Consider the following 20,864-nt stretch of genomic DNA (forward strand, 5'->3'; position numbering starts at 1 on the left):
TCTGTGGAGGCCCTTGTGTTCTTTGTCACCTTGTCATTTGCAGACTGGTTTGTTTTTCACGGTTGAGGTTTCTGGACAGTCCATTCAATGAATGGCATGATAGCCCATCCACATTTTTTCTTGCTCACACCTGGAGTTCTGTCTCCAAACAGCTCTGTCTGTGGGATGTTCCATAGCCAACCTGGGTTTCAGATACACACCCCTCTTCTTACTAATTAGGAGGGTTCTCCAAGCTGTCACTCTTCCTGGAACTGAGGATGATGGTGATAGGTCACAGTAATACTTTAGCATTTCTAAGATACTCTGACCTAATTCTGACAGTCACACTATAAAGTGGATGCTGTTACTGTCCTCTTTTCAGATGATGAAACTGAGATACAGGAAGTATCATAAAGTAAATAGTTAACTGTGGATGCACAAGTAGAAATAAAGTCCACAGCTTCATGAAACTTACATTCTAGTGAGAGTGGGTGAAGAAATGCCTTCTCTCTCTTAGATACAGTGGTGCAGCTGGGCTGAGAACTGACTGGAATTGCTCAACCACTGTGCTTTATTGCTTGTCAACTTCTAACTAACTTAGATGAGGAAGAGACCCTGCCATCAAAATCTTAACAGTCTGGGGGTGCTGGTGGAGGTTTTGCCCTTAGTACAAAGTAGACTGAGTAGTGAGTAGAGCTAGGCAAATTTGATAGTAGCACGATGAAAATGGATACTGTCTTCTCCGTGATTCCAAACCTCAGTGTTAGCGGCTTCCTCTTCTTAGAGCCAGAAACCTATTTCCAATGTACTATTTCCATGGGTCTATTTCATAGGAAATCTGCATAACTCACTTTTCTTCATCCATGTTCCTCCAGTTTGTCCATTACCTGTTTGGGTGGGTGAAGGTAGCATTTCCACCACTGTCTGGCTTTAATATCTCCACCTACTTAGTGAAGGTAGAGTATGTTTAGAGTCTTGTGTCATTTTCTCCATATTTTTCAATGCTGTCTTTGATACAGCCATATGCTGTAACATTACTTAATTAGGAAATAAACTTTGCAGTTATATTTGCATTATGCCTGTGTGGGATAAGACGTCTTTTTATATATTCTCACTCAGTAACCAAACTAAAAGGTTTGGTTAAATTAAAAGGTTATTTTAAACCTTTACAGAGACTGCTGTACAACTGTGGAAATTGATTTTATGTCATAACTATTGAAGTTGTGGCATTAGGCCCAGTAACTCGTTTAGGGGAGCATAGTGTTTACTTGTGTAGTCTAAGGGAACTCATCAGTGTTTATGTGAATTAAGTATTAAATATCAGTGTTTCTAGTCATTTTACTACAGAGATACCTATGGTTAAATCTTAAATTGAGAGCACTGTGATACTGATTTTCCAAACTTCTTCAAAGTTCTCCAAACTTGTTATTTAGCCACAATATTAGGGTTTTAATGTTGTTTAGTATTGGGTTTTTCAAACTGGTTCCCATTTTTAAAAATTACTTCAAATACCTTGTGGGTATAGCTGCATGGTAATATTCTCATTTTTTTAGGTATGAAAGGTTGGAAAATTTGAAATCCTAGGTCATGATCATATGTACTGATCCATGATTATCCTGTAATATGCTTTTAATTTGGGGAGGTTTGGGAACAAATCTTTAAATCTTCCTAAATACAGGAGACAGTAGGCCTACTGACTTACCTGATTTATCATAAGGACTTGTTAACTTGATCTATTCTTATTCCTGTGTGTGCGCACACGCACAACATGTATTGTTTTCTCAGTGGGAAAAGGGTTTTTGTGATCTTCCACATGAGACATGAGTACCTAAAAGAATTGCAGTCTTAAAGCAGGGTGCTAGTGTCTCATGCCTGTAATCCTAACTACTTGGAAAGCTGAGATAGGAGGATTGCTGTTCGAGGCCAGCCCAGGCAAATAGTTTGAGACCCTATCTCCAAAATATCCAGGGCAAAATAGTCTGGAGGTATGGCTTAAGTTGTAGAGCACCAGATTTGAAAGTGCGAAGTCCTACATTCAAACCCAGTGGACTGTAATTCCAGAAACTCGGGAGGCAGAGATGGCAGGGCCAACCCAGACAAAAAGTTAGAAAGACCCATCTCAATAAACAAGTAGGACATGGTATCATGTATTATGGGAGGCATAGGTAGGAAGATTACCTGTCCTGACCAAAAAACAAAATAAAACAAAACACTAGACCCTATCTGAAAAAATAAAGCAAAAGAGGCTGGGGACATGGCTCAAGTGGTTGAGTACCTGCCTAGAAAGTGTTAGGTTCTGATCACCACAAAGAAGGAGGAAGAGGAGGGGGTAGGGAGGAGAAGAAGCAAGAATTACAGTCTCTTACCTCCTTTTCGTTCTATCTATGTTACTTTTCGATTATAGTGATCCACAAAAATAATTATTTCTAAAACCTGGCCGAAAGGCCATTGCATTTGATCCTTTACATTAAAATATGTAATTAAAAATTTTTAATTAAAATTGTTAAATATTAAAATACAAATAAAAATACTTTTTTAAAGATAAAGACTTCTTACTTTTAGAGAGAGACTGTTGACCAAGATACTGTCTCCAGAATTCAGTAACATAAGGGATACAACTGAGCACCTGGGCTTTGAAGGGGTACTGAAATGCTTTGAAGCTCATTAGTACTAACTTACATTTTCTTTTTTTCACTTGTAGATTTAAATATTAAGTCATCAGGATCTGGCTGTGTAAAAGTCCAAAATATTGAGTGTGATCATTGCAAAATTGAAACCGAGCAGGGGACCAGCACCTTACAGTCTGTTAAGGTATAAGCATTTTTCTAATTTTGTTACAATTTGAAAAACCCTTAAAATACAAACTTTAGTATCTAACTAAAGTGATTATTCTAGTTTTTCAGATTTCAACCTTCATTCATTCATTTGTCAGAAATTCTTTACAAAAGTTTTGCCTTGACCTCAGTTTTGTTTTGAAACTACAAATGTAGCAACTTTGAAGATTTCACCTAATATTTCTCTTATATATCATATCAAAGTGTACAGTGAAACTCAGAGTATATTCTTAGTATTCTAAGATCTTAGTAAGATAAAGAAATTTTAGTTTTTCCAATAATGTTGTTCCACTTATTAGAGTAAGGAAAAGTCTTTTTATGTACTAGAAATGTCCTTAAAATATTCAGTTACTTTAACCACATTTTTAATATACCTATCAGGTGGCTTTTTACTTAAGGACCAAGTGGCTGTTTATGCAGAACAAGTGATGGCTCATTGTGTTTTAGTAAACATTTTTATATTTAATTTGCTTAAAATTAGATTGGTTTTAGCTATAGAAGATTTGAAATACTTGTCTGATAGGCAGTTTGTTGTAACTCCTAGTTCTGCTAGCACTTGCATAGTCAAAATGCAATACTTTAGCAAACTTTGACTGTAGGTAGGTCATTTTGTTGAAGAGAAGTCTGTCATAATTGCAAAACATTTTCATCTTTAGGTTTATAAACACTAATGATGATTAATTGGTGGATATTTATTTTTACATCATTCATTTTTATGCATCTCTATTTGCATAATGATTTTCAATATCTGTCCACATATAAATCAATTTTAAATGAATTTAGTTGCACAAACATCATAAAAGATTTTCCTGCTTTAGTAAAACAGGTTGGGTTCAGATTCTTGTAAAAGATTGTACAATGAAATCTTCATTCTTAATGACAAACTGCATGAGAATACCAGAGTTCCTTTTTGTCCTTAGAAATCTATCCTTCACTCATCTGATGCTTAAGTTTTAGAGAATTAATCTTGAATATTGACTTCTAAAGACTCAGAGTTGGGGATTTCCAGTTTCATAGTCAAAATTACAATCTAAAACGCTGCTATCTGTTTCTTTGCATTCATCTGATAATTGTTTTATTGAGATAGAATTATGCTATGTAGCCCAAATTGACCTCAAACGCTCTATCTTTCTATCTCAGCCTCTCCAGTGCTAGAATTACAACCACGCACCACCATGCCCAGATTCATCTGATAACTCAGAAACATATTTGTCTGTCAGTTTTCTTCTTTCTTTTTGCCATTATGGATACAAAACAAAAGATGGTTTCTCAGTCTTGGCACTACTGACATTTGGGCCAGATAATTCTTTGGGGTAGGGGTCTACCCTGAAGTATAGGATGTTGAGCACCATCTCTGGTCTTTTCCTTATAGACACCAGTAAAATGCTCCTATCTATCCTAACTATCTCCAGACATTGCCAGATGTCCTTTGGGGACAAATCATCTCTAGGCAAATCCATCATTCTTTTGGTTTCCTATTATTTTTGTCTTTTTCTTAGTACAGCTGGGGACAAATGATGAATAATGGTGATATAAGTCCTAGAAGAATGAAGTAGTAAAATATTTTAAGACATAAGAAAAATAAAGAAAGTTATCCAAGAATCCCATAAGAAAAGTTATCCCAGAATGTATTTTAGATTAAAAGAGTTCACTGAACCAATATGGTCATTTCAAGATAGAATGAGTTTAATTCTATTTTTAAAGAATAAGTAATTTTAAAATTTGTTCTTTAGAAGACATCTAAGGAAGAATATCAGTCCTTATAAATAAAATCACCTAAAAAAGAAATTCAAGAACAAAAACTAGGCATATGATACTTGGTGTACTAAGGGTTACAAGAATTTTTTTTTACTGAACTCTGTAGCTCACACCTGTAATCTCAGCTACTTGAAAAGCAGAGATCAGGAAGATGGAGGTTGAGGCCAGCCTGGGCAAAAAGTTAGCAAGATGCCATCTCAATAAACAAGTGGGGCATGGTGGCACATGTCCATGAGTCTAGCTACATGGGAGGCCGTAAGTAGAAGGATCAAGGTCTGAAGCTGGCCCAGGGCAAAAATGAAAGACCCTGCCTGAAATGTAATAAAGGAAAAAAGGACTGGGGATGTGGCTCATATAGTACGGCACCTCCTTACCAAGCACGAGGCCCTGAGTTCAAACCCTAGAACTGCCAAAAGAGAAAGAGAGAATATTATTCTTGAGATCTTGGATTTAATACCTTAAGTTCACAGATGAGAGCACCTTGGTAAAATATCTGGTTTCAGTTTTAAATGTGGTGGAATATCATCATGAATTAGTGATCATCTGTTAATATATCTTTCATTTATTTGAAGTCTTCTGTACAGTTGATCTATGTAATAAATTTTATAGCAATAATAATTACTATTAATTAGTCCTTAGTATGTACAGGAATCCTAGCTAAGCCTTTGTTTAATACTTGAAGCCTCTCCGTTTTATCAAGGAGAAAGCAGGAGGAAACAAGAGACTTTGAGACTCATTTGAGTTCACATAGCAAAAAAAAAAAAAAAAAAATTGAGCTTGAATTTGACCTTGAATCTTCCTCATTCCCAAGCTCATGCTCCTTCTATCTTTCTTTATTATCTAAGCAAAACATATGGCAATATAACATTTATTCAGCATGCTTAGGAAATAAGGTAAGTACATTTTTGGGCAATAGACCCTTAATTCATTGGGTGCCTCACATTTATGATTTTTTTTAAATGTAGTATACTTTTATTTCCTAAATAATTTCTCATTTATTTTTACTACTTATTTTTTTTAATTTCACATTTTTGGGGAATTAGATTAACTTTGAATTATAACAGCAGCTTAGTGTTTTCAAGCCTTAGATCTGTTGGAAAATCTCATGATTGTCTCTAGGAAAAAATACACATGTATAAGAAATTTTGTGCTGGGTGCTGGTGGCTCACATCTCTAATCCTAGCTACTCAGGAAGCAGAGATGAGAAAGATCGCACTTTGAAGCCAGCCTGGGCAAATAATTCGCAAGACCCTATCTCAAAAAAACCCTTCACAAAAAAACGGCTGGTGGAGTGGCTCAAGGTTTAGGCCCTGAGTTTAAACCCCAGTACTGGAAAAAAAAAAAAAAAAAAAAAAAAACCACAAAATTTTGTTTATAATTTTATAAGTTTCACAGTCTCTCTAGAAATCCCTGTAAGCTTGTTTAAGAAATCTTGATTTGAAACAACAGTTGTTTTAGAGATAGACTTGTCCAGGATTTATTAATGATTTGCCTAATAAAAAGTATATTAAATATAGTTTGACTTTTTGTTTGTCATGCTGGGATCAAACCCATGGCTTTATACCAGCTGGGCCAGCACTCATGTCTGTGGGCATGAAGAAGTTAACCATGCTACAACACAAACCGTTTTAGGCATGATTCATTTTGCATTTTCACTATATTTTTTTCTGGCACTGGGATTTGAACTCAGGGCATTACCTTGCTAGACTGGGGAGTTCTACTACTGAGCCACACTTCTGGCCCTTTTGCTTTAGTTATTTTTGAGATAAGGTCTTGCTTTGCATCTGGCCAGCCTGGACAGAAATCCTCTTATTTATGCTTCCCACTTATCTTAAAGGCAGGCATGTACCACCACATCTAGCTGTTGGTTGAGATGGGGTCTCACAAACTTTTTGCCTAGGCTGGTCTTGTACCATGATCCTCTAGATCTCTGCCTTCTACATAGATAGGGTTACAGGTGTGAGCCACTGCACCCAGCTGATTTTCACTAAATTTTAAAAAATTGATTCCTGGGCTATTTTACCTGAAGTTTTATATTTTCCCTCCCTTCCCCCAGTAAAGCAACCAGAAGCTATGCAGTTGTTTTGAGTTTTTGTCTCATTAATGTTGGCGAGTTTGCTTTTGCTATATTGTAGCCTTTGCAGCTTCTCCTATTTACCTGTTCTGTCCCTCTTTGTGATTGTAGCAGAAGATGTACATAGTGGTTGAGGGGAAGTAAATGACTCTAAAAACACAGACCAGACATCTAATAGCTCATATACAATTATAGTTTCTTACCTTTGACCAGGTGTGCGGTAGCTCTTTTCCATTCAGTGATTCCTTGAATCTTCTGGCTCTAAACTAGAATCGCTGATTAGAAAAAATCTGCCCTCATCTGTTGGAAGGCGAAGAGCACAGAGAAGGCACACCTGTCCTAAAAGCACCAGCCTGGAAGTGGCACACAGAGTCCCACTTGCATTCTGTTGGCGAGAACACAGCAAACCCATGAAGTTCAGGAGGCTAGAAAATTGTCTCATCGTGGGCCCAGCTGATATGCTTCATTTGGAGAACCAACAGTAGTGACTTCCACAGTTGCCAAGTGTGAAATCAAGTTACGCATACACATGTGTGGGGTCTGTCAGAGGCTGACTGGCTCGTGACTGCTGTTTTATTCCTATGTCGGGGCATTTTCACCTAGCTTTACTTTCTGGGGTGCGTTATGCTTAGAAAGTGTAACAGTGGGCTGTTACCCTGAGCATGATCTGTCCTCTTCCAGACCACTCCAGCCTTATTATTTATTCAGAATTCTCAGAACGGGGTTCCGAAAAGTATAATAGCCATGTCTTTGGGTGTTGCAAGGATTGAATGATCTGGATCCATGTAAAGTAGGAGCATCATCCCTGGTGCTGAGAACCTGCCAAAGAAGTAACAACGATTATTAGTATAGTAATGATTTATATTAATAATTATGAATGGTGCCAGGGTTAATATTGTCACCCTCATTTGTGTTTACTTAGCCAGACACAATGATCCTTGACTCCCCTGCTTTTCTTAAGTGAAGCCATTAGAATATTCAGGTATCTCTTCTTCTTCCTTTGAGTGCAGGTGGTTCATTGAACTCTTTTTTCCAGTTGACATTATTATTCTAAACAGATGAGTTTCTATTTCTTCCCAGGTTCTTCTTTTGCTGCTTTATTATTACTAAAAAAAGAAATATTGCAAATGCTTCTTTAGTATAAGTCAAATTGACTCTCTCTTTTTTCTCCATATATTTCTGTGTTTGTCTTCCAGAGTCAAAAAATACATGTTCTAACAAAAGGAGGCAAAGTGATCTGTCTGGGAACAGTTTATGGAAATATAGATATCCATGCATCAGACAAAAGTGTAAGGTTGAAACTTTGTTTTAGTTATTATAATTTTGTTTTTGGTTGGGTCACAAAAGTAGGTAGCTTCTACAAAGCTTGTGGTGTAGCATTTCCTTTTGATACATTTGGTTAATTAATAAATTCAAATTTGGAATTCAGGTAATTAAATATTATGCACTTTAAATTTTAGTTTGTGATTTAATACTTTTGATAGTCATTACATTCCTTATTTCGAATCGGTAAAACTTAAATACTTAGCATTTAATTCTAATTCAAAGGAGATTTTATTGTAATGATCATTGATTAAAATAAAGTAATACTACCAGTATCTATCTGGATTGGGTTTTTCTTATGTGTTAGGTTTACTTGAATACAGTATTTTCCAAGACCTGTTTACTTTGCTTTTATGCAAACGGAAGGATCAATTTTGAAACTCAACTTTCTTTAATATTTCCACAAGGTGGCACCATTCCTTTTTTGTAGTAGTAGTAGTAGTGGTAGTAGTCTTGGGGAGTTTGATTATTATAGGAAAGTAGATGTAATTTTTAGTTAGGTATTCTTATTGCTTTCTGTGATTTAGCATAATACTAAGAGTATTAAGATAGTATTATGAGTAAGGGAGTAATTTGGGAAGTATAAGTTGTCAGTTTTTAAAATGTGATCAATAATGTCTTAAATGTTTAAGAAAAATCTAAGTCTTGCTTTAGAGTTTCACAATTTACAAGGGTCTTTTGCTAAATTTCATTCCCAGCTTTATTCTCAGATAATTGATGGGAGGAGTTGTGAGCCTATCTTACAGCTAGAGTATGCTGGCATAATTTTAAAAAGGTAGATTATAACACTACTTGTTTCTATTGGTGACATTTAATTCACTATCACCTTTCTCTTAGAGCCATTGAGAGGCTGTTTAAATCCAAATATTTATATGTATCCTTCGAATTAAACTAGAAGAGTGTTCAAAGGCTGTATGGCCTTAGATGACAGCCCTTTTGAGATGGCTTTTGGTTTCACTGATAAGATTACTGTGGTCTTAGAGTTACAAGAGGAAACCACAACTTTGCATCTCCTAAGCTCAGCCCTCTAATTTATGGCCAGTGTTACTTGAAGTGATCTCTACGCTACTGTGATAGAACATGTTTACATCAGATCTGAGTATCACAAGTTTAAGCCAGTTTGCTATTTTGAATAGTGTAGCCAATCATTAGTCATTTATTTGTTTCAAAACTGTGGCAAGCCTTCCTGGTGGCTCAGTTTTTAATGTCAACAATTTTATATTAACCTTTACATTTGTTTATTAATACTATAAAGGTGATTTGGAGTCCTTAACTATCTTCATTATCGCCTAATCTAATAAATGTATCTAAAAGATAACTATAGCAAACATCATGCTCCTCATAGAGAACAAAAGTAAGGTAAAGATGGCCACTATTCATCTGCTAGCTCTGTATCACCATTGAATTGGAGGCTGGAGCCAGATGGCAAGGGAAGAAAAAGCAGGGCAAAGTATTAATATAAGGCCTGGAAGCCAGGAAATGGAACTATCATTTGTAGACAATCTAATCATGCATGTAGAAGTTTTTTTCTAATACAGATAAATTATTAGAATTTTTTCTTAGTAGTGATAATGTTAATATTCCCCCTAAATATTAATATTATAGTAAATTCTAGTAGTGAGTTTATTTGATTGCTGGATTAAGATCACACACAAAAGACAGTTAAGGTAAAATGAAATTTTAAAAGATACCTTGTATAATAGCACTTAAAAATATCTAATAGGAGTAAACCTTACAAACGATGGAAGAATTCAAGTTGGCAGAGTGGCTCAAGTGGTAGAGCACCTGCCTAGCAAATGTGAGGCCCTGAGTTCAAACCCAGTGCCACCAAAAGAAAAGAAGAAACAAAAATGGAAGAGTTCTGCAAAGAAAACATAACACATTATTAAGAGAAATTAAAAGAACCTAATTAAATATATATATGGTCTATTTCACATTCTACAGAGAAAAATGCATATTGTTCAATCTTATAATTAGAGCTAGGGAATCAGAATCAAAGACATGATTGTGTCCTATGTAGTAACTGCTTATGTAGTTGTCCATTAATTCTGGCTTTTTTCCAGTCTTTGTTTTATAGTGAACTGATTAGACTCTCTCTTACTAGACGGTGACCATAGATAAACTACAGGGAAGTTCTGTTCACGTATCTACTGAAGATGGTTTGCTGAATGCCAACTATCTTTACTCAGAATCATCATTTCTATCTTCTGCAGCTGGGGACATTACATTAGGAAATATTCATGGTAAGCTGACAAAGGCTTAATACATGTCAAAATTTCCACGTAGTATCAATTTTAAGAGATGACTGTGTAGTTGAAGAAGGATCAGGAAACTGGCCTTCTAAATAATTAATTGCAGACTAGTAATCTTTTAAAAAAAACTATGTAAATAAAATGACTCAAACTAATTTAACATAATCTTGAGAAGAAATTGAAGATTATGCTGTTACATATGAAACTAATCCTAATTCTGATTTTTTATTGCATATTTTGTAACAGGAAATGAATACCAAGAAATACATGCAAATGAAATAAAAGGAGTGCTAAATAAAGATGAGTTTTAAGTGGTTGCTTTTATGTTATGATAGCGTAGCTGAAAGTTAAATTAATGAAACATTTGGGTGGCTCTAATTATAGGAACTCAGTGATACTAATTTTGGTTAAAATGCTTTATGTACATTTTTATACTGACACCACATCTTCTCAGCACCTTGCCATTTTCAGTTTTCTTTGATTAAGTTTCTTCTTGTGATTTCCAAAACATGTCTGCAATATAAGCAATAATACCTAGTCAGTGTAAGCAGTAATACCTAGTTAATGTTTGTCTTATGGAAAGAAAAAGAGAGCATAATGGTGAGGTAGTATGGCACAGGGCATGCCAATGTTTACTTCACTCAGCCTGCTTCCTAGAGCACATAATTTAAATCCAGGCGTGTCCTCTGGAATATACATATGGATATAATTAAGAGTCACTTATCCCAGAAAAAAGTATAGTACGTACACATCTGTCAAATGCCTTTTGGGCCATATTCTAGGACTTGAAATTTTTCCATAAATGGTTCACTCATTTCACTTCTATAGTAAAGCTGATATTGGTATCTGTATATTTTGGCAAAATCCCCAGATTCTAGTAGTGAGCACAAATCAGTAGGTGATCTTAGAAAGTATGAGTAGTGCTAGCCATGTCATATAGCAAATTGACAAGTAGCCTTCTAGTTTAAAAACAAACAAAACAAAAAGAATATATATCGAAATGATTCTTGAACCTCAATTTAACAGTTGAGCTTCAACTATTCTTGCAAGATTAAAGTATTATGTGAGCCCAGAATACTTGAGTACAAGTAGGATTGTATCCAGACAAAGATAATGGGTTTGTTTACTTTATTTCTTTTCTTTGTTCCGTTGGGCAATAAGTAGTTAGTAGGTGGTGGTAGCAGTAGTAGTAGTAAAAAAGTTGTATTTTTAAATGACTTTTATGTAAGCATTTCTATGTTAATCATAATTATTCTACCTAGTCTAGTGAGTAGCTTTAAGTGAAAAAAAATTCCTTATCAAGTCAGATGTTGGTTAATACCCACAGGAAAAACAGCTCTGTTCTCTATGCTGCTTTATAGCATGGTTACACTCATGCATTAATGTTAATGTATTTGCTTGCTTTTAAGATGGACAAGAATTGAACTTGGGATAACTTATCACCAATTGAGTATATATAGTCATACAGGTGTACTATTTTGAGCAGTCCTCAAAGTACTCTAGGTCTGTTGATTACTTAAAGTAGCTGAAACAGAACCACTGCTTGGGATAAGAGTTCATTCCTTAGCTTTTGTAAAGCCTTTTCATATTTACTGACCTTTAGTAGAAAGTCAAAGACAATTTCCCTCCGTGGTTTAAACATAGGTTCTCTTTTGACTCTTGTCTCCAGTTGGGTTTCCCTGAAAGGAGAGCACTCAGATGGAAAGTAGAGTGCAGCATGTTTGCTAGGGAGAAATCCTGGGACTGATGCCATGTAAAGGAAGGAAGCCTAATTTCCATGGGAAAAGTTGGACTGTGATATGGTTTCCACAACTCCACGGAGCCCTGAAGCTGGGATGCCCCCCAGAGTTTGTCTCAAGTTGTAGTGAGGGGAGCTGGACTTTTCTATTCCCAATCATTAGTTGCCAACTGCCCAGGGAGCAGTGTGATCTTGGGCCAAGATGGCTCTCTGCAGCTGAGGCAGTTCCCAGAGAGGGCTGACTGCTGAGGACTGTCTGCCAGTAGTGCTGTCAACAGTTAGGAAAATAAGCCTTTCCAGGTACAAGGAGGCTCCAGGTCATGAATCACAACCCCTGCTCCAGTACATTTATTCATTCAACTCTCTTATTGACCAGTTGTTGTATACCAGATTTCCAGGCACCAGGGTGCAGAGTTGGGCAGGAGATGATTCCTATCCTTAAAGAATTCAGTCTAGTGGAAGGACTAATGTCTTTTCTTTCTTATTTTCTCAGTCACTACCATCCCATTGGGATGCTCCTTTCTATTTCTTCTTCAGTTGCTGTCCATTGTCACCCCGCCTCCATGCAATGCACTCTTAACTGTTTCTTCACAAATCCTTTGGTAATGGTAGTATAGCAGTGAGCAGGACTTGGGGAAGGGAAAACCTGATGTAGTTGCTCTCATGTTGTTTAGCCCTGCTTTCCTCATCTAGTCTTGGTCCTTACTCTGCTTTGGCTTTTCATTACGTATGAGAAAGAAATAAGAAAGGAGACACTCTTCATTTCCTAGTCACACCCCAAGGCTTTGACAATTTTTTAAATCATCCTTTAAACAAGGCTAAGTTTACTGCCTCTTTTCCATTATCATCTTTATTTCTGTCTTGGTATCACGGTATTAAATGAACTTGCTCTTGAAGTTTAGAATTCGAGGGTAGATGGATGCAGAAGGGCAGGCAAGGTTTTTAGTTTCACACTCTGGTAGGTGAGAAGATTAGAGTCATGACTGTTGAAAGGGAGTCCCTGTGTTCTGTTAGAGTTTTAGTGTGTGGGTGGAGGTGGAGGTAGCGGGGAGTGTATGTCTCCCAAGGATCTTCCCAAGCTGGAACTGTGAATGTATGTTTCAGTGAATTCTTTGTTCTAAATGCTGATGTTATGTAACACAAATTAGGTGTATATTTTGGCTATATTTAAACAAACTGGCTTGGGATCTTAAAACTTATTTTTATGGGAAAATATCTTGCTGTTTCCTAGCAACTGACTTATAGAAAATAAACTTTGAGAATATATGCATTCAAAAGCCCATCTGTTTAGGATTTATTTAGTTTGGCTTCCTTTTTCTTAAGCCAGGGTTAAACTGATTTTTTGTCCAGGTAGAGTTGAAAGATCCAACATATTGATGTAAAAAACCATGCATAGGCAGATATGAACAATAAGCATCTTTTTTGGTAGATTTTACTAGTATATGAGTTTGGAGTCCTTGTGCCAGTAGGTGGGGTGGGTGGTTGTTTGAAAGCAAACATGTAATGAGTGCCTAAATTAGCCATTTCCTTCTACTTAATGGACAGTTAGCTGTTGATAGAGGAGGAAAACAAGATTGAGAAATATCTAATTGTTTACTCTTAAGTATATTAGTAAAATAATAAGGATTTTATCCTGTGCTCATGACTTTTAGGAGATGTACTTAAACAGTATTCAAACAAATTTGGGTACATAGCCATGACGAGCTCCTTGACCATTACTGACAATTCCATCATCGCTTTGAATGATTCCTGGCTCTAAAGATGTTTCCTCTGGGCAGACAGCACTGTACCACTGATGCTGTAATTTGTCCATGTTCTATATAGTAATCTCCTTGAGCTTCTGGACCATTTATTAAAACCTTATGATATCTGGCAAAATGTGGATGTTCATATGGCATTCAGAACTTGACTCCTTCCATAAAAGTGATTCTGTTACCTTAAATGTATGGCTTCTGAGGCTTCCAGGAAAGGAGGAGAGACCGTGAAATTTATTTTTTTCTATATTTTCCTCTTCATTAGGCTCAGCACTAACAGGTTAGATGTTGGTTTGCTGTCAGTTTGTCCTCAGCTCGTTGGAGACACTTAGAGACTCTGCTTCTTCCCCAAAGGTGATATTGCCAACTTCAAGCTTGTGGCTTCCATGAAAAAAAGAGAATGCATAGAGGATCACACAGGAAGTTTCAGAAACCAGACACAGAAGTGTGTGAATTATTTCTGCCCACATGCCCTTACAAAGATGTTTTCAAATGGCTATGTCCAACTGCAGAGGCTGACCTAGGTAGTTAAGAGTATTCTAAGGAAGGAGAGAAGCACACATATAGTAGTAGGCATTGGTGGTTTCAGTCATATCTTATATTTATAATTGCTCTTTCACAAATGTCTATGTATTCCTTTTCTTTCCACCTGTTTGATGTTGGTATCCTACAGGATTTCATCCATGACCTATTGTTCTTTCTTTACATGCTTTCCTTGGGCATCTTTTGTACGCTTGTATCTTGATGATTCAAATTTATATCTGTAACCCTGACTTTCAACTCACGTATTCGTCTGCTTGGTAGACACAGTCGATGGGATTTTCATAGGCATCTCAAGTTCGGCATTTCCAACTTCTTTTATTCCTTCTTTTCCAGCATCTCAACCTCACTATGATGCATCTCCTCAATTTCCATTTTCAGGTTTTGATATCAACAAATACCTAATTCCCCATGCTATACATCTGTAAGTTTCCTTAAATTCCTCTCTCTTACCTCCCACATCTAGTCATGTACTAAGGTTAGGCAGGTTTTAGCCTAACACAGCTCTTTAGTCTTTCCCATTATTCTCCTTCTGATTTTAGTCTTCTCTTTTAGAACCGTGTCATCTCAGTAATTTTGCCTCGAGCCTTGCCACCTTCAAGTCCATCCTCCTCACTATAGCTGTAGCAGTTTGTTAGAAATGCACACTGAATATGTCAGTCTCTTTTTCAAACCCTTTTCTCCTGCCTCATAGACCCACCTAACTTCTCTCTTCCTTCTTCTGACCTTATGCTTTGTCTTCCAGAATTATATAACCTCTTACTTTTTCCTGTACGTGGTCTTCACCTGCTGTATACCTCTGAGTCCTTGATCAGAGCCTTTGGTCATTGTGGTCATGCTATTCATATTCTACTGTAATGCTTTTCCCAGCTTTTTAAAATACTTCCTTGACTTCCAGTAGCCTTTCAGTACTCAGTTAGAGCATCTTCACCTTATCTCTAGCTTTCCATTGGCCCATAAATTCTTGCTTAATTATAAACTCCTCAAGAGCAAGGATCATGTTTTATATGTTTCCATATTCTTAGCATTTAGCACTGTGGTTTACAGATAGCCAGGGCCTCCCTTCCTCTCTCACCCTTACCCTTCCCTGCAAAAAAACAAAAACAAAACAAAAATCCCAAAGGACTTGAGCTTTAAGGATATTTGATTGCTCTCTTTGGATAATGAGAGTTTATGTGCTGTTTTTACCATGATCACATGCTTTTACTGAGGAAAAAGAAATCAATGTCTTTATCATTAAATTGATTGCTTTTTTTCTCCAACCATGCTAGAATGAAGAGTTTCAAGATAAGAGAAGCTATATATTTTCTCAAATACTTGGATTTGTGGAAAACTTCCATAATTGAGAGTAGCATAAGCACACATAGTTATTACAGACCATATGTTGTCTGCTTTACTAGAAAGAAGCTTTTACTAAGACCTATTCTCAAATCATTGATTCATAAAAATTATTTTCAATGATTGGAGCTGAAATAGGTGACGTCAAAATAAGGAAAGTTTTGCTAATAGTTTCCATTATTGATTTGTGTACTTTTACATGTTTTGCTTCATTGCACAAAGTGTTTGAGTCAAGAGTTCATTTCATATTTTCTAATGATTTGGGAATATTTCTGTTTAGGATGAAGATTTTTCTAAATATTTTGGTATAAACTGAAAATACGCTTTTGTTTACTGTTTTATTAAGTATTGACAAAGTTATTACTGTATTTGTTCCTTACTTCCATAGTTTCTTGTTCTATTGTGTTTTACTGTGTGGTAGCACTCTAACATTCAGTTGTCTGAAACTCCAAATTCTACTATACTATGAAATCATTCTTTATGGACCTAAACTTTAGCTTTCTAGCTCTAAAAATCATTATTTTCTTGAGACGTCTTCACTTTCAACGCAAGCACTCATAACTGGTTTTTTTGTTCATATTTTCATTAAAAAGAGTAACTTTTATTGCATTCATTGGAGACTAGTATAAAACTATAAAGCTTCATTTCCTTGTAAATGGATGATCTGCAAAACATATATTATGTTTTAATCATGTATATGTAGTTCTGCCTTTTTACCTTTGCACATGTGATTCTATTTCTCTGAAAGAGAATCTTTCAGAATCTTCCCTCTTAGCATATTTAGATCTTACCCATGTTTCAAACCCAAGCTCAAGTGGTACTTTCTATATGACTACCCTCTCTGTCCATGCCAGGTCATTTGATTTCTTTCCTCTGAAAGGATATGGCACCTAATTCGTGCTCTTCACTTAGGATGTTAAGTTATAATTATTAACATATACTAATCTTTAACTTTTCATGTGCATATCCACATATTCCCAGATAACTTATAAGGTTTTATATGGCATTCTGTCTTCTGGCTCATTAATTATTCATGTCCCATGTATTAGTCTGTTTTATATTGCTATAACAAAATGCCTGAGGTTGGGTACTTTTAAGTAAAGATGTGGGTCCAAACAGCATGGTGCCAGTGTCATGATGAGGCCCCCAAGCTGAATCACAACATGGTGGAGAAGTGGAAATGGAAATGGCTCCTTGCAGAAGAACCCAAGCATGTGGGATGGCCTTTCTTTACAACAACTCACTCTCTCAAGAACTAATTCATTCCTGCAAGACTCTACCTATTCTATAAGACCAGCATTAGTCTGTTTATGAGGGTGGCACCCCTTTGATGTAATTATCTTCCACTATGCCCTGCTACTTAAAGTTTCTACCACCCCAACACTGCCACTTAGGTTCTTAAGCTTCTAAGCACATGAGCCTTTGGGAGATAAACCATAACATCCCTCTTACATGCAAAGTACACTCCCTTCTTCCTAAGGTTCCTAATGGTATCATCCCATTATGCAGCACCTCAAATCCAAGAATGTCTCTCAAAATCTCTCCTATCATAGATGGGTCTGCTCAATATAACTCCACTCTTAAGTACAGCTCAAGTGCAATTCCTCTCAGTCCTTAGACCAGTGAACTAAAGACACAAGCTATCTATTCCCCACAGACAGCACCACCACCACTCACACACACCCACACGCTTAAGTTATGGTGGTAGGACAGGCATCTAAGGGATAAATAGGAGGTACAAATATTGGTGGTTCTTTGATAGATCTCAGGCTTGGGAATGGTTCTTTGTGGTTCTGGGTTTTACCCTCTGAGCTCTTGGTTCCATCCTCTGATTCATCCTTGCTTTTTATGAAATGTAGTATATCTTTACAGCTGAGAAGTTTTCTTAGTCTGCTTCGTGCCAGTAGAATATTGGGTATCCAGTAGTCTCTTTGCATTGTACTGTCACCATCCCTTTCAGTCCAAGTTGGCAGTGTTTGCTGATTTATTTCTCTCAAAAACTTTGTCAGCGTCTTGTGAATCTCATTGGGACTTGTTCTATTAAAGCTATACCCCAAAAATCTTTTCAAAATATGGGCTTCTGCAGAGATATTAAGGTAGAGCATCATTAAGCTTTCCAGAAGGCCTATTTGATGGAGAGGATATGTATCCTTAATAGTTTTTTTTGGGTTGGGGAGGGGAGGAAGTTCTGGGTTTGAACTCAGGTCCTCGTGCTTGCTAGGCAAGCACTCTACCACTTGAGCCATGGCCCCAAGCCCTTTTTGCTTTAGTTATTTCTTGGATAAGGTCTTGTATATTTGCTCAGAGCTGGCTCAGACCACAATCCTTCTAGCATGACCCCATATAGCTGGAATTACAGGCACCACCATGCCCAGCTTATTTGTTGAACTGGAGTCTCAGTCACTTTTTGCCCAGGCCACTCTTAAACAGTGATCTTCCTGGTTTCTGAGCTACTGTCCATGTAGCTGGGATTACAGGCATAAACCATCATACCCAACCAATTTAATCTTTTTAAAGAACTTTTTTTGTAAGGGATTAATACTATGAGATACCACAATTGATTTTCTGGGGTTTTTGGGAGTGGGCAGTACTGGGGTTTGAACTTAGGACTTTGTGCTTGTTAAGCAGCTTCTCTACCACTATTTTTGTGGAACTGGGATGTGAACTCAGGGCTTTGCTCTTGCGATACAGACACTCTACCTCTTGATGTACACCTCCAGTCCATTTTGCTCTGGTTATTTTTGGATATGGACTCTCTAGAACTATTTGCGCTGGCTGGCCTTGAACTGCCATCCTCCCATTCTCAGCCTCCCAAGTAGCTAGGATTACACGTGTGAGCCACCAGCACCCACTTTCTCTACTACTTGAGACACACTGCCAGCCCTTTTCTGGGGTCTTAACAGAAGTTTTCACATTCACTCTCACCTTCATTTTTAGACCATGTCTTACCAGTGCTCTGTATTCAAATTTTATTTGAGAGTCATTAATAGTCCTTCCTTTAGTTTCAGTTTATCTCTCCTTGCAGTTTACTGTATGCAGCAAGGAAAAACAAACAAACAAAAACCAGCCAGCATCTGTTTAAAAATATTTGGATCATTGAGTTCTTTGGGCACATTTCTTACTTCCCACATTACCTTACGTTATAGTGTTGCTAAGTTTCTGCTACTACTTACCAAGAATCCTCCTTCCTCCAGTTTTCAAAGCCATTTTTCTTTCTCCTTTGGACCCTTGTGTGAAGCATACTCAATGTCCAGATTTCTGCTCAGTCTGTTCAGGGCAATTTAGGCTTTCTCTAATATGCACTTTGGAATCCTTCCAACCTCTGCCTGCTACCAAGCTACAAAGTCATTCCACACTTTTAGGTATTTATTATGACAGCACCCCATTTTGGGTGCATCAACATTCCTGGCCTTTTGCAATAAATTATCTCAGAACATAGCAATTGAAAATTGCCAAGCAATAATAAGCATTTATTGTCTTGTTGGGTGGGTCAGGAATCTAGATTTTCTGCCTTAAGATCACTCACAAGGCATCAGCCAGGGTGGGAGCTCATCTGAATGTTCACCAGGGAGAGAATGTGCTTTCATGCTCACTCGTGTGGTTGTTGGCAGGATTCAGTTTGGATCCTGTTGGCCAGGGGCCTCTTTGATTTCCTTGCCAGATGGAGCTCTTCCACCATAGGACAGCTGACAACATGGCAGCTGGCTTCCATAAGAACAACAGAGGACCTCATCTCAGAAGTGACATCCCATCACTTTTCTCCCTTCTCTCTGCTAAAAGCAAGCTGCTAAGGTCCAGTGAAGGAAGTCCACACGAAGCAAGGAGACTATACAAAGGCATGAATACTGAGAGGCAGTATGATCTTTGGCCACTATTTGCATGTAATGATGAATCTATTTACTGGGTTCGAAAATTGGAACACACCAATGAAACAATATTTACATACACATTTAACAAGATCCTCACAGCGTGTACCTTACTGAACCTTGAAAATAATTCTACAGGCTTCTCCATAAGACCCATGTTTTTTTTTTCCTACACCAATGGACCCCTTGTTCATATATGAAGGATGATGGCATATTAGGACCTTTAGAAAGGTTTTCATGATCAGGCATATCTGACGAGTAGGTGAATGCTTTTTCCCAGATACTGATACATCAGTATTTACAAAATGTATGAACTGAGATTACCCTAGGTTAATTCTGAGGCCAAAGTTATTCCTTTACTTTATGAAAAAAAAGAATTATGTTGGAAAAGGTAATATTGCTTTCATTTTTGGTGGGGTAATTATGAGTTTCTGACCCCAGGAGTACTTATACATCTACCTACACACATGAAGAAAAAATCTACTATTTTTGGTATTAGAGGAAGAAGACTAGGAAGGCTGGTTGGAATATCTTATACTTGTACTGGAAAATGTATTTCCATTGAGAGGTGGAAAACTTTGAAGGTGGTTTTCTTTGTTAGTCTTACCTCCATGTAGGCGCTACCCTTACCCCCAGACCACTTCAACTCTTGGCCCAGACACTATTTTAATCTAACAGACAGACATGGCAACTGACCTGAAAAAAAAAAGTAATTATTGTTTTCCATACAGCATTTTAGTATTATTTGGTCCAAAACTTGGCTTTGTGTGGTCAGATAAATGATATTTAGGTTGAAAATGTGTAATGAGTACACATGAGTAATTTTTTTCTTCATTTATAGGCCTTAGAAGTATTATTTTTCCTCCACTCTTGCCAGGAAATATGGTTGTTTGTTTTGCAGTTATGTTATAAGCTTAAGGATTGGGAATGGAGGGAAAGGGTTTGCATAGATGCTTAAAGCTACTTACATCTTCAGAACCACAATTAAATCTCTGACTGGATTTGTAACACTGAAAACATTGCTGACAACAAACAGTGTAAAAATATTGTAGCTATCCAGCACAGTACCTTTCCAGATTAGCCCCCAAATGACCTCCTCTTTTTCTTTTCCGCAGGTAATACAATATTACAAAGTGAGACGGGCAACATCACAGTAGGTATGTTCTAAAATGCCAGTTGGTGAATCTTGCCTACTTCTTAAAATAGCTATATTTGTGAGGCTTCATTATAATATACAGTGAAGCTGATGAACCTGACAAGATCCTGACGTGCAAGTCAAATATAGGCAGACCCAAAGTAGGAATACGTCCTCTCGAAGAAAATTACCCGAGCCTGGCATTAAGAAGTATAAATTCCTTGAGTTCCTCAAATCTATAAATTATATCAGTGTTTATTGGTCCCAATATTG

The 20,864-nt window shown here is 37.0% G+C and overlaps 2 protein-coding genes across 9 annotated transcripts in view; one reads left to right on the forward strand and one right to left on the reverse strand.

Moving 5' to 3' along the window:
* Positions 1-8,264, reverse strand: part of Ccdc146 (coiled-coil domain containing 146) — a 130,951-nt gene extending 122,687 nt beyond the window's left edge. The window contains exons 1-2 of one of the 2 annotated variants that reach the window (XM_074064905.1): positions 7,564-8,264; positions 6,849-7,464 (exon numbers count right to left, since the gene is read on the reverse strand). The gene's annotated coding sequence lies outside the window, so the exon portion shown is untranslated. Of the gene's footprint in view, positions 1-6,848 lie in introns of both variants that reach the window. The other variant, XM_074064904.1, reaches the window with a different exon arrangement.
* Fam185a (family with sequence similarity 185 member A) overlaps positions 1-20,864 on the forward strand; it is a 64,454-nt gene that overhangs the window by 923 nt on the left and 42,667 nt on the right. For 6 of the 7 annotated variants that reach the window (XR_012445188.1, XR_012445189.1, XR_012445191.1 and 3 more), the window contains exons 2-5: positions 2,681-2,790; positions 7,842-7,934; positions 10,073-10,211; positions 20,572-20,613. Coding sequence is in view for 3 of the 7 variants with exons in the window: in XM_074064911.1 (XP_073921012.1) it covers positions 2,681-2,790; positions 7,842-7,934; positions 10,073-10,211; positions 20,572-20,613 (384 nt within the window). In the remaining 4 variants the exon portion in view is untranslated. The remainder of the gene's footprint in view (positions 1-2,680; positions 2,791-7,841; positions 7,935-10,072; positions 10,212-20,571; positions 20,614-20,864) is intronic. The other variant, XM_074064912.1, reaches the window with a different exon arrangement.

Source organism: Castor canadensis, chromosome 2, assembly GCF_047511655.1.
Source record: "Castor canadensis chromosome 2, mCasCan1.hap1v2, whole genome shotgun sequence".
In the NCBI taxonomy this organism is placed as follows: Eukaryota; Metazoa; Chordata; class Mammalia; order Rodentia; family Castoridae; genus Castor; species Castor canadensis.